At 35.6% G+C, this 14,974-nt stretch overlaps 1 protein-coding gene across 1 annotated transcript in view; it reads left to right on the top strand.

Moving 5' to 3' along the window:
- The window catches only part of LOC120327083 (uncharacterized), a 36,503-nt gene that overhangs the window by 2,655 nt on the left and 18,874 nt on the right, over positions 1 to 14,974 (top strand). The window contains exons 2-3 of the mRNA XM_039393475.2: positions 1,426 to 2,851; positions 6,050 to 6,152. Of these exons, the coding sequence (XP_039249409.2) occupies positions 1,426 to 2,851; positions 6,050 to 6,152 (1,529 nt within the window). The remainder of the gene's footprint in view (positions 1 to 1,425; positions 2,852 to 6,049; positions 6,153 to 14,974) is intronic.

Raw genomic sequence — 14,974 nt, 5'->3', positions numbered from 1 at the left:
GTTGAAGGTTTTTCTGTCAGTGTTTGTGAATTCCATGCCCATTGTGCTACCCGATGTCCGATTGGGTAGTTTGTGTAGAGTTTGCATCATGATTGAGTATATTTTTTTATTCAGTTCCAGTCCAGTATCAAATAGGTAATATAGGTTTTACTTCTAGAAGTACAATGTTGCAGCCTATTTTGGCATACGAATTATAATGCATATTGCATATCAGAAGATAATTTTAAGAAGAATGCAGAATATATAAAAAATAAATAAAGGAAAGTTCATATTGTAAACCTTCCTGACCATTTCAGTATCTGCGAGCATATATGAAATTCCCGTCTTCGGCAACTTAAGACACGAAGTCATACTTATCATGATATTACTACAATTATTACTATAGATGGATGTCAATTTTTCAAATAGCAATTCAATGCTGTAAAGCAGGGGTTCCCAAACCTCAATGGCCGCGGGCCAAAATTAGAATCGAAAAGATGTTCGCGGGCCGGAAGAATGTAGCGCCCAAAAGTGGATTCACTTTCATTTGACATTTTTTTGAAACATGTTCGTTTGACTCATAATAGCGCTCAATGTTGTATTCCTTCAGAACTGGAATAGTTCGTTGGCAAAGTAGACAAATCTCTGAAGTTTGATACTTTTCAATGGAGAAATACGAACACTGCCATTTATTCAAGAAACGTCAATTTTCTGAGTCTAGTTTTCGTTTGATTTCTGACATCCCTAAGCTTTCCTATATGACTGATAACTAAATTACTGTCCTTTGTAATCCTAACACCGGTATCTATATTTTATATACTGGTATAATTGAATTATTACGATAAACACGTGCTTGAACTCTGATAATGACATAAATTAGCGGTATCTGGATCGCAAAAAGGTAGAAATAAAATCTGTTGAACACTATTTCACGTAAGCTCGGCGGGCCATTTTAAATCGTTACGCGGGCCGGATTTGGCCCGCGGGCCGCGGTTTGGGAACCCCTGCTGTAAAGGATTTATTGATACTTTGTATTTACTGAATATTTTTACGGGATGAATTTTCTTAGCGCTTTCTGTTTAATGTGCATTTGGCAATTACCCGGAATCAGACCCAAAGATGTTGTTTTGAAATTTAAAATAAATTTTTGTTTGTTACGATATCTATGTTGTTTGGTTCTCAAAGAAGTAGTTACTCTTCAAAATAGTTTCAGCCAAAAATTTTAAAGCTATTTTTCTCGTCAGCGATATAAAAAATGTTGGCAAGTATGCAAATGTTTTGTGCGAATTAGAAATTTCTCCACTCTATTCACGTCATTTCTTCATCCCAATTACCATATTTTCTGACATCACAGAACGATTTAATATCATGTTATCTATTGCTAAGATCTGATGTACACACAGAATTAATAAAACATAGTCTTATTATATTTATATGTATTAACAGATTCGACAAGTAAAGATATACGTGACATCGGATATACAAAAGAACATCGATTGGCAGGGAAAAGAGTCCATATTGAAAATCACAACACTATAAACAGCATACTGCGATCGGGACCAACCAGTTCTGAAAATAGAACTAGTAAAAGCGAAGAGAGAATATTATTCTCGCCAACTATCGGGAAATCGCAGTGCCGATGTAATATTACTTCACAATCATCCCCAGTTTTGACGGATCGGGATTTCAGGAGAAAAAATAGAGTTTTCCGTATAACGCCGAGGCCTTACGTCCCTGACCCCGCTGTGAACCGGAACGGACCGCGCCAGCCTAATCCATCGAACAACGTAAAAGGGCGTGGACATATTTGTAAAACTAACAGCGGGACCTGTAACGTAAATTCCACTGACACCTCCCCCGGCCCAATACAAAACTCGTTATTTATTGAAAGAACGTTAATAAATGACAAAACGACATTAAAAGAACAAACTCATACGTCACAGCCCTTGTGTGAAGACAGTATTTCATGCAAAGCAAATATTTCCCAAAATAGAACGCACAAAAAGATCGATAGCCCACTTTGTTATGAAGCGCCCCCGACTGTTGACTTAACATCTAACAACAGGCTCACGCACACATACACCAATTCACACAGCGCAAACCGAGTTACGTCAAACGTAACGGGCGTAATAGACCAATCCTGTTGTGACGCGACCACAGTTAGTGGTTCGGAAAACCTCAGTTTCGAAGCTTTAGAAAGGCGTCCGATCGACAAAACCGTAAGTACGGAACGGGGCAAAATGGGAAACACGCCTCCACGGCGTTTACAACAGAGCGATCCTATCGGCAATATCAGGAATAGCAAACACTCGTCCGCAGTGCCACCGCCTTCTGCTAACGAACAGCGACAAAAGGAGGACGACGATTCAGTATCAAAATCGCAGACTTGCACAATACCAGCATTAATCGTCAGCGATTCAAGCCTCGATCAAGATATGGAAGAATTGTCATTAAATGAGAAAGACTTTACGACGAGCAATAAATCTGAGTACGATACACGCACGAATATCAACGACGTCTTAGAGGGTGCAACAACGTCAACCACTGGTGGAAAACCGCTTTTGAGACCTCATATAAGTTCGGATAGCGCTTACAGTTCCGACTCGAGGTGTACCTCAATGGATAGTGCGTCTGATCCATCCGGTCGGGTGGACGATTCGGAGTTTTGTTATCAGGAGAATTCGTCGTCACTTCTGTCGCCGGATAATAAATCACCTGATATAAAATCAATATCCTCATCTTCTTCTTCATCATCATCGCCATCTCATCCTGCTCTTGCAACTTCCGTCACTTCCAACGATTCAACATTGCGTGTTATGAGTGAATATGGTCTGCAAAGAAAATTATCGTCGTCTTCCGGATCGTCATTCCGGTAAGTGCTTATTTGGTTATCGATTTCTTTATAAAGCATATTTGCACTACCTAACTAACGCTAATAAAAATGACATATTTTAATGAGAATTAATAACTTCTTTATTAAAACAATAAGCAAAACATTTCATCTTATTAGAAGGCATCAATATTAAAGTCCACTTTATTGTTGGATTATTTTTTATGTTGTATTATTTGTTCAATTCAATGTCACATTTTAGTTATTAATAAGCGTTTATAGATAATGTAATATATATATATATATATATACCGACGAAAGGTAGTGTGAAATAGTGTCACTTTAGCATTGCGTTGTGCTGACAGGAAGCACATCTTTGGAATTCCGCCCTTGTATGAATTCTGAATGCGAAGCAGACTATATTATATGGAAGAGAAATCTCATTCTTATTTTTAGCTTGATCTATAATTTTACTATTGGTTGGGAGTTCAATGCGCGCTATAGGTTGGGCAACGAATTGTGTAATTTGCAAACTTCCATATGACTGAAACTCATTATTTTGAGCTCTCCGCTCATGTAAATGTCTTGTAATATTTAGTAGCGCACGCTGTCGTGAGATTACATAAACCATGCTTTGCAATTTTTTATGTATCTGGCCGTTATGACAACAGATTGATTGCTAGATTATTCACCAGGCGATTATACTTGTTACGTTTTTCCAAATAAGCATCATGATTTTTCGCATTTGTGTTTTGAATGTGTTGTGTTTTTTGACTCGATGAATCAGATTCCATAATTTTGATGACGTATTGGTTATGTTTTCTGTGGCATTCAAACGAATTTGCTTTGCAAATTAGTGAGTTAACCGCCTCCTTAGAGCGTGGGAATTGTCACGCTAAAAGGCTAATAATCCGAATATTATTTATTCTAAAACATAATAAGTACACTTAATAATAAAATGAATTTTGTAAGGATTATCAACTAATTAGACTTATTTATATATACATTTCCCTGGTGTTCTGGCATGTACGTTACGAAAAAAATTTGCAACAATTGCTGTCGTGATAGCCAAGTCGCCGAGCCGTACTTTGTCGGTATCTCGAGTTAAAGTCTCCCTTCAAATTTCTTGCTCATCGCCTTATTCAGGATGTGATAAACTTGGTAATCGATGCTGTACGGAAAATTCCGCTCTTTTCAAAAATAGAGTAGCACCTCACGTGCTACCGTCTGATTATACAAAGTCTTGTTCTTAGTGAAAGCCAGAAATGACAAGTTAAAAAGAATAAAACAATTTGAAGTTACTTATACAAAAACACTAAATCGAATTGATAATATCTTCAACTCTCCAGCTGGTAGACATAACACGGCGAGTTCGTCGTCGCGTTGATTGACCCAAAAAACCGCTCTGAAGCACAACATCATTAAAATAAGCAGCAATGCTGTAGGTACCTAAAACTGAATACATGTTAATGAACACTGAGGTTCTTATCTTGTTAGACTGTTGATGTAGTATTAGCTTCTCTTTTGGTGGATTTCCATCTTGATTTATTGATATAGCCTACTTAGTTATTGGTTGCACTTGTTTTCTAGCCGTAAAGTAAGCAGGACTAAAACCATTTTAAGGCAGAGAATATTGTTAGTTACTTCTTGTATTTATTTAATCTTTCCAACATTAGACCTGAATGAAAAATATTATATTATATTCTTGAAATTAGATTTATTCATAAACTATAACATAAAAATTACTAAATAGCTTAAAAGCTTGAAAATAACTAAATTACTTCAAATCTTGATTGTTCATTAGTCGAGGTTATACATTGCGGGCATTTTTCTTCTCATACGACCGTATTACAGTTTTGTATGTATAGCTTTGGGGCGGATTTTCATTGCAGCTACACAAGGTATTCCTCAATCAATCAGTCTTTTATGTATAATTTTGCTATAAACGAAGTGGACCCATGGGTTGCTGTGCTAAATTCTTGTTGTTATTGTAGGGGTGAATGTTGTTTTTTGAAAAAAATTGCTTTTTTCTACAATTAATTGACCAATCGGTTTCAAATTTTCAGTTCTTGAAGATCGAAGAAGTCGCTATGTTCAATTCCCTTCTTGTCCTATTGGACCCGATATTTATTTTATTTTAAATAAAGGGTAAACCCTTCCTATTCCGTATTACTCGAGACCGTTTTCATATTGCTTGTCCGCCTCTCTGTTCGCTCGGGCTATACCGTACAGCGGTTCCGATGGGCGGCCTTTATGTCCATATCGTGAAGCATTGCTATCTTGTTTGTTTTTTAAATGAGCTTTTGGTTACTTGGAGTTGTTATGCCATTTTTACTAAGAACAGTTTGTTTTAATTTGTGCTTCATTATCCTCTCATGCCATGCCTCTTCATTATTCTCTCATGCCATGCCTCTCATGCCTCCAAATGCCATTTTTACTAAGAACAGTTTGTTTTAATTTGTGCTTCATTATCCTCTCATGAGTTCGCATAACTGTTGGAATTGTATTTTATCGTACGTGTATCTGATTATCGTTTGGTTTCCTTACGTACGTGAAGTCTTCATTAAATATCGATATGTAGTAATGGTAATATAATTACATGCTATCCACTGCGCAAGGTTCACCGGGGTTCGTTTCTAAATAACAATTTAGAGATTTTCTGGCACACTTGTTTTAAAAGAATCAATTCTATTTAATTTTGAAGTACTATAATTGTTTTTTTGCGTCTTCACTTGTTGGCCTATTTTTATTTTGGGATACTCCCGGCGGATACCTGCTAGCTCCTACAATAATTGGATTTCATATTCGATTTTCGACATTCGATCAGTTAATCTTCAAATGCCACTAGCAATCGTTTTCTGTAAATGTCTCAACTTGAAGTCGCTTTTACTTCAAAAGTGGAAAGATCTTGATAATATAGTCGCAATTACCCACTGGCGGACAAGGGGCAACTTCAGTGGTTCTTAACCTTCTAAATGATCGTGACCCCAATGAAACATTCCATAGGCGCAAGGAATCCCTGAGCAACCCGTTTTTTCGGCGTGGTCTCTTCACCACCATTATGCAGTTTTTAATCAAAAATTCATATTCGCAAATAGGATATTGGAACTTAAACTACTTGTGTTAGAAATCGTGACAGCTCTCGACCCTTGGATTAAGAGGATTTGTTGACCCGGTTTGACGCGACTTCTGGGGATTATTTGCTAATCTAACTGACGTTGTTTTGTATTGTCTATTCAGATCTTCCCTCTCATTTGAAGAATCCGAAGACGATATGCTCAGCAGCGACGGCGAAAGCTTTAGGGAACACGCTGTCCACAAAGGACGTAGACAGAGCAAAGCGGTAAGCGTATATTTCTATCAGAATCCTGTGAGATCAAGGTCGACAAGTTATGGCTTGCACTATAGGATTATTTGGGTGTGAGAACTCTAATTCACTTTTTTCTGCGTTGCACGTTGTCATTGGTTAGTACACAAATGCAATTGGATATTGTAATCACCTGTGCTTTCAAATATCAGACAGTTTTTTTTTTTAACTTGACAACAATCGTTTTTGCGATTTATGCTATCTTTGTTAGCTTATTTTAAATTCGCTTATGTATCTTATGATATGTATATTCAGGGGCGCAGCCCGTTTTTTTTTCTACAGGAGTACGGTGGAATTGAAACAGTGCAATTAACCACGCCGTAAGGCGTTCAAAGAACTAAAAATATTGCGTCGTAATTTCGGAGGTGAATATTTGGCACGTCCTATTTCAGACCATCTCCTAATCGTCAAATATAGCCGCACTCTCGCGAATGTTATAAGCTCAGCGAGAAATATTTGCCCATCCTCATGTCTTTGCAGATACGTGTTAAATGTACACGAAATACAACGAGAACAAAATGACATCCTGACAGTCTAGAAACAAAATGAATATAGAAAATAACCAAATAATACATTATATTATAACCTGACCACTAATGACAGCAGATTCATTGGGGAAGGTTATCATGGCCCTATGTTTTTGCTTACTAATTTTGCAAGATCATATCGATCGTGACATTCAAGTCTTTTGTAAAAAAAAGCTGTTGTGGTATGACCTGCATAATTAAATTATATTTGCTATGAAGCTATTAATATCATGCTCATCAAGACGTCATACACACACCCCTTTTATACCCTTATTGCTCCAATGATGACATCTTTAATTAAAAACAGCTAATGTTGTTTGATAATAATGCCAAGTCGACCTCTTTATATATGACTTGTGAAACTAATTTCCTTTTCATGCGGACACCTGCCTCGGCTTTGTTTGTCCTTCTATGTGCAAATGATGTTGAGTGATGAATTAGTTATATCAATTTACTTCTTTCTAATGAATTCATTGTCGCTTACCATATGGTGCCTATTTCCTGCCGATTTTTTTTCATATTGTTGGATTGTATGCAACCGTTTCATTCATCAAATAGTTCGTTTCTGTTCACCAACTAGTTCATTAAGCATGTTTATTATTAATCCATACTTCATAACTATCTCAGTATCTTGTCACGTTACTTTGAGTAAAACAGATGTAGTTTATTTATATATTAAAATGAAGTTTCCGAGTTATTTAAATCTGCTGACTGCTGAGCGATCGCGAGTTGAGAGGATGGATAAATTGTGTCCATAAGCATAGAACTTTCAACTAGTGAGTTCATCTTTCATAAATTGTGATTTGGACCGAGAATTAGGAACATATTTATTTTTTGATATATTAATTGAAATTAATTTTAGTTTCTTAAAATGCTTACCTATGTTAGATTTCGGTCGTATGTCGTGTTTGGATTCATTCCTTGTGTAGGCTGAAAGTGGTTGAAAATATTTTAAGGTAATTTTCGTGCGGTCGGGTTCCAATGATGATAGAATGGATTTAAATTACTCACGCTCGGATAAATTTCCAGTGAAAAATCTGTGATCAATCTACGTTTTGCCAAAATTGTGATATTAGTACAGACCATAGTTCTTGTGGCAACTTTGAATTTAGCCAAAATATCATCTTCTGGATAAATGCAAACCCTGTCTTGTAGTAAGAAGGTATTTTTACCACAGGTTTACCCGGAACCAAAAACTTCATATTTTGCGCTTGTAGACGCCGTCATTGAAGTTTGGTGACCAAAATCTTTCGATTATGTTTTATCATATTATCTTGCCGTAACCTAAAATACAAATCAAAGGACCAAATCAAATTAGTGGCAGGGCAAAAATAGGGTGGGCATAGAGGAATACGCCCTGGCACTTCCTTGTCTAGTGTGTGTATCTAACAGCTAACCATATATAATAAGGGATAATAAATAGAAGAAAATGTCGTTCCGTCATTTGACTCTTCGTACTGATTTCAATCATCAAATATTGATGTGGTCATTGTTTTTGACAGGAATTGAAAAATATTTCTCCCCTTTTAATTCCGTATGTGTCGGTAATAATCAAACATTGACGATAACAGCTCCGGACTGAATAATAATGGACATATACAACGGTACGACGAGGGAATTGTGAAAATTAACCTCTCGAATTTGACCGGTTATTGCCTTTTGCGTCAAATACGTGAATATCATTAATGGAACACCCGCATGAAATGAATGCGATTGTTCAGGTTGTAGAAAGAAATCGTATTTAATCTATTATAAGTAGGTTTGCAATTTTTATCCAGTAGCATTATCGACTCAGACGTTTAACGGCTGTTTTAAAAATCCTAAATTAATAATATTTAATGCATTCATCATTTCACAGTCTGCTTATAAATTAGTGGAATTCGTGCCAGGGACGCACGCGTGCGTGAAAAATTAAAAATAAAAAATTTACGTGGAAAGACGTGTGCCCGTATATTAAATTTGATTTTCTTTTAAGTTGAATTTGTAGTTCTTTTCGGCCTAATGTGTGTTATAATATCTCTGGGAACACTAAAAACTTAGGCCCTCTTCAATTAAAGTGGTTTCCACAACAATTGTGATTATGTGCTTACCGTGCGTTCATTACATTACGCTCTTTGACGCTGCCGGAAGTGTGCGTACCGCTGTGCAGTTAAGTATGCGCACCACTCTGCAGTTTACCTTGCGTTTCCTGAGACCGACTTCGGCTAGGCTTTGCTTTAAGAAGTTGATATATGAGTAATATTAAGTAATGTAACGCCGACAGCATGATCGCACTTGTCTAGTCAACCATGAGCCATATATTACCTTCTTAAAATTTAATAAATTCGCGATGGCCCGTGCTTGATCATATGAAATTCTGAACTCTCCGATATGTTTTTATTTGAGGTTGAGCGAAGGCTGAGTCTACAATTCTCGCTTTATACCGCGCCATAACTTAGCGAGCCTCTAAATTTTAGACAGAAATTGATCTATAGCCGGCGCTTATCGTTTCATTACGCCTGCTTTATAGAGCGTAATGACGCTTTCGATATTGTAAAAGATTATAATAATGCCTACGTCCCCTGTGGCGTTTTTCCTGGCGCTTTTTACATCGGTAAAGTTGTACAGTACTTGAATGAATCGGAATTGTACGAATTTTTGCGTTTTTCTCCAGACTCTATAATAACTACTCTAATATATGTAATACAACGCTTTCTCAACTTGGATGCTTTTCAGTTCGATGCGCTTGAAAGAGAATAGAAAATTGTTACCACGGCGGTGAGGCTCACCATTTGTCATACAGAATGACGCAAAGCCACTTGACTTAATAGTGGCGATGTATCGCACTAAAGAGATTTAGTCTTTAAATAGTGTAACCGAATTAGCTTAATTTCAATGAAAGGGTGCCGAGGTCTATTAGGATAGGTTGACTGCTGTTATTTTAGTATTAGACGCTTATTTCAGTATAAGTAGCTTCGGATTTCTGGAGTGTTATCCCTATATAGCGTAGATTCGCTCTGGAAATCACTGCTATTTTTGACGTGTGCCTCTAGGTATAGCTATTTGTTTGCTTGCCCCGGCTGTGTTTCAGTTAAGATAATATGACATCCTGTGTATTACATGAATAGCGACAAACAGGATATAACTTCCGTAATAGCTAAGCTGTTAGATATACTCTGGGCTGTTAATATGGCAAAATGCGCCAGAATGTCGATGACGACCGTCAGTAACATGGACAAGATACAGACAAATGGAGTGGATTATTCAGTAAGTACTTCACTAGATATACTCTCATTGTTTAATTCAGACAACCCAGTTTCGCTCACAGATTTGAGTAAGTGACCGTTGTTGTATAGCGCGTTGTTTTGATAGCAGTTCAAAAGGTGGTATACAAAAAGACTGGATTTCGATTTTACTTTTTTAAGTACCGTAGGTATCCTCGTGTAGATTGCTCGTCGCTTAGTTTTATTGTACTGTTATAAGTTTATAAGTTCCACTTTTTTATCATCATGCAATGTTGTGGTGGTTTGCGTGTGAAAGTTACGACGTATCGGAAATTAAACTAATTAGGTCGAATAAAAAAAATTTGCGAGCTGTCTTGAGAGTATGAATGGTAATGTATTCATATCTGTCACTCTGTCACATTCGTTTTTACCAGTAGGTCAATCATAGTTTAAAATATTATTGATCGTTTCAATGATTGCGTGGGTAGTGTTATAAATCCGTGTGCATATGATAGAACTGTTTTAGCACTGTATTCCGTTTGATATATGCATAGATACATGTATGATGTAGGGTAGCAGCAGAGCTACTAAGAAATTGGAGAGTGATTAAATCAGGTTGTCCATCTGAAGAAACTTTAGCAGACATTCAGCATAGTTGGGTTGGTGTATTATATTCAAAACTCATTCTGCAAAATTGATTTTAATAACTCTAATCCTAACCTGACAGACTACCCTAATTCACCTTCATTATATCTAATTACCTGTATTGATTTCTTTTTGAATAAAAGAATAAAGTATTCATAACATTGAAGATAATATGGGTTGTGACATTCCTTGCGGTCCATATTATTATATTACCGGTATATAAATTCTTGCTATTGATATTACTTGATCTATGGTTGAGTAAAAACATTTCTTAGAATTATCATTCTAATATGGTATATTTGCGTCATCATTCATTCTAACATTATGTGCGGTGAAGTCATCGTCGATTTATTTTCAAATATGTACCCAAAAGGTGAAAATCGTAGACTATTGTAAATATTGTAATCGTAACGGTTGAATTATAAAAATGCTTTCAGCTATGCCAATTTACCTTTAAATTGCTCGACCGTAAAGGGTCATCGTTTTGCTTTGCCAAGCGAGCCAGCCTTATTGACTTAGTGCTGAAATGTTATGTTAATGGAGCTTATAGGATAGGTCAATCCAACAACGCTATGTATTGACCGACTTGAGTTGATGGAACAAGCGGTATGGCACTTTGCTTTGTTTTGGCCTTCTAATCTGGCGGAGCTCTTGCTTGTAAATATGGGGTTAACATTGGTTTACATGAAATTCTTCTATTCTAAGATGATCACGGTAGATGTATGGTATGTCTTCACGTTTGTACAGTCGATGCAATATTATTTGGGCTATAAAGCGTGTAATAACTTTTCTGCAATGCTGAATTGACGAATACATATTTAAATTTGCTGAGTTTTCACCAGTAGCAATTACGGTTGTTGTTTAAGATTGCTTCCTTTGGCCCTTGATTCTGTAATCAGCTTTTTACTTTTACTGGCGCTTTTTATGTTATAAGAAGAGCTTTAGTTTATATTATGGAATATATGCTCCATTAATTCCTAGATATGTCAAGAATGTCAGCATAATGTTACAATTGTTATTCCCTGAAGATTTCTTCTTCGTTGGCATAAACCAAAGACATTCATGAATAGTCAGCATCTTATAACTGTGTGGGCAAAGTTAAACAGTGATGAGAGGGCTTCAGTATGAGACGATCTAGGAAGCCCTCTTTTAAGTCCGGTTTTGATGATTCAATCAGGAAAATCACAAACTTAGTATGTCGAGCTGTGCGTCATCAAATAAAAGTACGAAATAAACAAGGGTCGTCAATTAGTTGATGTCGCAATATTCTTAGGGATGAATCAGAATCTTTCTGCAGAGAATAAAATAAAGTAGAGACTTTGAAGATTATTTCATTTCGATTTTTCAACCGTTCATTTTGTTTTGACAGATTTATTTATTTTTCCTAGGGGCAAAATTGTGATTTTACAATTTTTCAATTCTTGAATATTCTTAATACTGGCTTTGTTGAAGAAAGGGCAAATTTCACATAATTTGAATTTCTAAACACCGAAGCAGTCTTTAACTGACGTAAAATTCTGTAAGAAACGAAATGTAGTTACCGTTAGAAGGATTTTATGTACGATTGAAAATTTAGCTTACTTGGAGACAGGGCAGATTTTAAATTGAGTTCTTTAAATTTGATATTTATGGACCTAAAGTTTCAATTCTTGGGAGCGTTTAATCAAATCTTCTAATTTGCCCATCTACACAATGTGATTCTCTGAAATCGGTACCGGAATACTCGATATTTGGTTGCCCTAATACTGATACGTACGTTGTTACCTCACTCATATTTCCCCTTTTGGAGAAAAGCTTCCAAACACTCGTTTTATCATTATTATATTCTTGCGCTTGTCAGAAATTGAAACAAATAGTGCTATTATGTTTTTCTTTACATTTCATTTCAATCATAGAATAAATACTTGTTAGAACGGTAAACGTGTTATATAGAATGATTTGAAACATTTTACAACTAAGCTAGTTTTAATGTTGCTAGAAAACTCCAAAAGCATTTGTCAATGCACAAAACAACAACATATTTCCGTGTAAATAGGCCTCGCTCTGAGTCATACAAATTCATAAAACGAATGCCTATTAGAATCAATTTCTAATTTTGTTTCACTCCGCTGAATTGTTCGGGCATATTTCGAGTTTTCCCCAGACGAAATTGCCGAAAGACATTTCCTTGTGATTAGAAATAAGGGTACTATCCTCTGCATTGCCCCATTACTGATTTTCTGATTTGCATTTTGGAATCTATTTGTCTGAGGTTGAAGGTTAGGATAATTTAGGCTAGCAAATGTGTTGAATAACATAGTCAAACAGAGAGAGATGCGCTGAACTAAACTAAGAAAATCTAACTTCAATTCAGTCCAAGATAAAGAGAATCAAATAAATTTAGTGACGGAGTAATAGCATAGTACCGAAACTAGAACGAAATTTTCAACGCTTGTTATACTACGTTTTTAGTTTATATTTCAATTATTTTATATTATTTGTAATACATGAAAATAATCGCCATATTAGTTTCATTTTGGGCATATTTTGTTATTAAAACTTATCAGTGCATTCCTTAATCGCACGTTGTCTTGCAGAAATTTAGATTCTAGCTGCAGGCGATGTTTTACGTTGAGTATAAATGTTAAATTCTGACTTAAGTATTTTGTTTGCTGTAATCTTTAACAATAGTTTAAGTAAGTAATTGTGATTTATAGTTGCATTATTATTTTATTCAACTTTAATTCTTTAATTTAATTTAGTTTTCATTCAAGACCTAAAGGTCAATAAACACTTGAAGGCGTATGACTGACAGCGCGAATGTGTTATGCTGTTAATTTGTTCTATTTCTTGCGTGATTGTTTTGTATTATCACCGGTCATGTTCATATCGGAATAAGACGGTAATTTAGAATTCTGTTTTTGCCCTCATTTTCAATTTCTTATAATCTGAATTGAGCTATTAGTATCAAAAATATTTGTTTGCTAAAATTGACCATTTCGCTTTAAAGTGACGATTTTTTTTCATAAAAACTATAATTATGATCATCTGTTTTTATTAATTCGTTTATTTAAATTTTCGGGTTATGCCGTTCTACCAACAATATTTTTCGAGAAAGGTTGAGACATCATTAAAAGTGAGAATCTACAACAGGGCTATGAACCTACAAAATGGCCTATGTTTTTTACCAACAATACAATTGTCGAAAACAAAAATTCTCTTTATTTTAGTTCGTTATTCAAAGCCATCTATTACTACAAAATGTGTTTATACTAAACGTTAAGCAAAATTAGAGAATGTATAACATTTTATATGGTTATAAACATATTGAGATAATAATAGAAAAATAAATAAATAAAATGTTAGACTTGATCTTTTACACCTTGTGTTGTTATTGGGGCATTTTTCATCCATGTTTGTGCCTAACTGTTATGCTCAGAAATGACTAAGCAGGGCGTCATGTATTATTTTAGGTGAATTTATTCTGATGACCGCTTGTTACTGCACGTTTCGACTAAAAGGGCAAAATAAAGAACTTAAAATAGTCCTAACATATTTGATCATTGCAAAATTTGCAGTTGTGATGATGAATATCAACGATTGTCGAAATAATGATGGTAAAACGCATATCTGTCACTGCTTAAATGAAAATATTCCCAATGAAATCATGCTTCGTTTCAAATACTGTATATGAAACTAATAGCATATGGACCTGATCTAATTTCAATTTTAGGAAATATCGTCCTCAATAATTTACTGTTTCAATGCGCGACAGCCATTTTAATGTAATAATGTAATCTTCAGGATTGACGAAGACCAGTACGCCATTCTGAATAATTTTGTTCGCAAGGGCTGAGCGGATCATATGAACCGTATAGTTATCTCCCAGAAAATTCCTCATTTAATGCTCCTCCGTTAGTGATAAAACCTCATCAAATTTGCGTTTTTCAAAAACTATTTGTCCAGCTTACACAGTATTTGAAGTACTGTATTGAAAATCTGATCAGTATACAACATTTAAAAGTTGTTTTATCGAAGTCACATGACATCTTTCCACGAAACGACCCGTTGTTGACTTTAAGTTGGGGCGAACATAGTAGTCCCAATAAGTGAGAATATGATTCCGAATACTTTGTTTTGTTAAACTATGTTATTGAGTCAACTAATCTTATTAAAAACTGACATTTGCGATCGTCTTAGACTCCAGTAATGTTCATTAGTTCTATTTCACCTTAACTTTGTATCGCCGATGCGCAATTAAGTCGCTATGATGACGTCATTCGAAATGGACTATTTCAATCCCATTTGCGAGACGTAGAGTGGAATTCATTTGTCGAAGGTGTGTTTTTATTTTTTGTGCTCATACAGATGCACCCGCCTAGGATATACGCCCAATAGTTGACAAGGTCGGCATTGCCTTCACATCACAGTAAAGTACGACTAA

This window comes from Styela clava, chromosome 4, assembly GCF_964204865.1.
Source record: "Styela clava chromosome 4, kaStyClav1.hap1.2, whole genome shotgun sequence".
Classification (NCBI taxonomy): domain Eukaryota; kingdom Metazoa; phylum Chordata; class Ascidiacea; order Stolidobranchia; family Styelidae; genus Styela; species Styela clava.
This window is presented reverse-complemented; position numbering and strand designations above follow the sequence as displayed.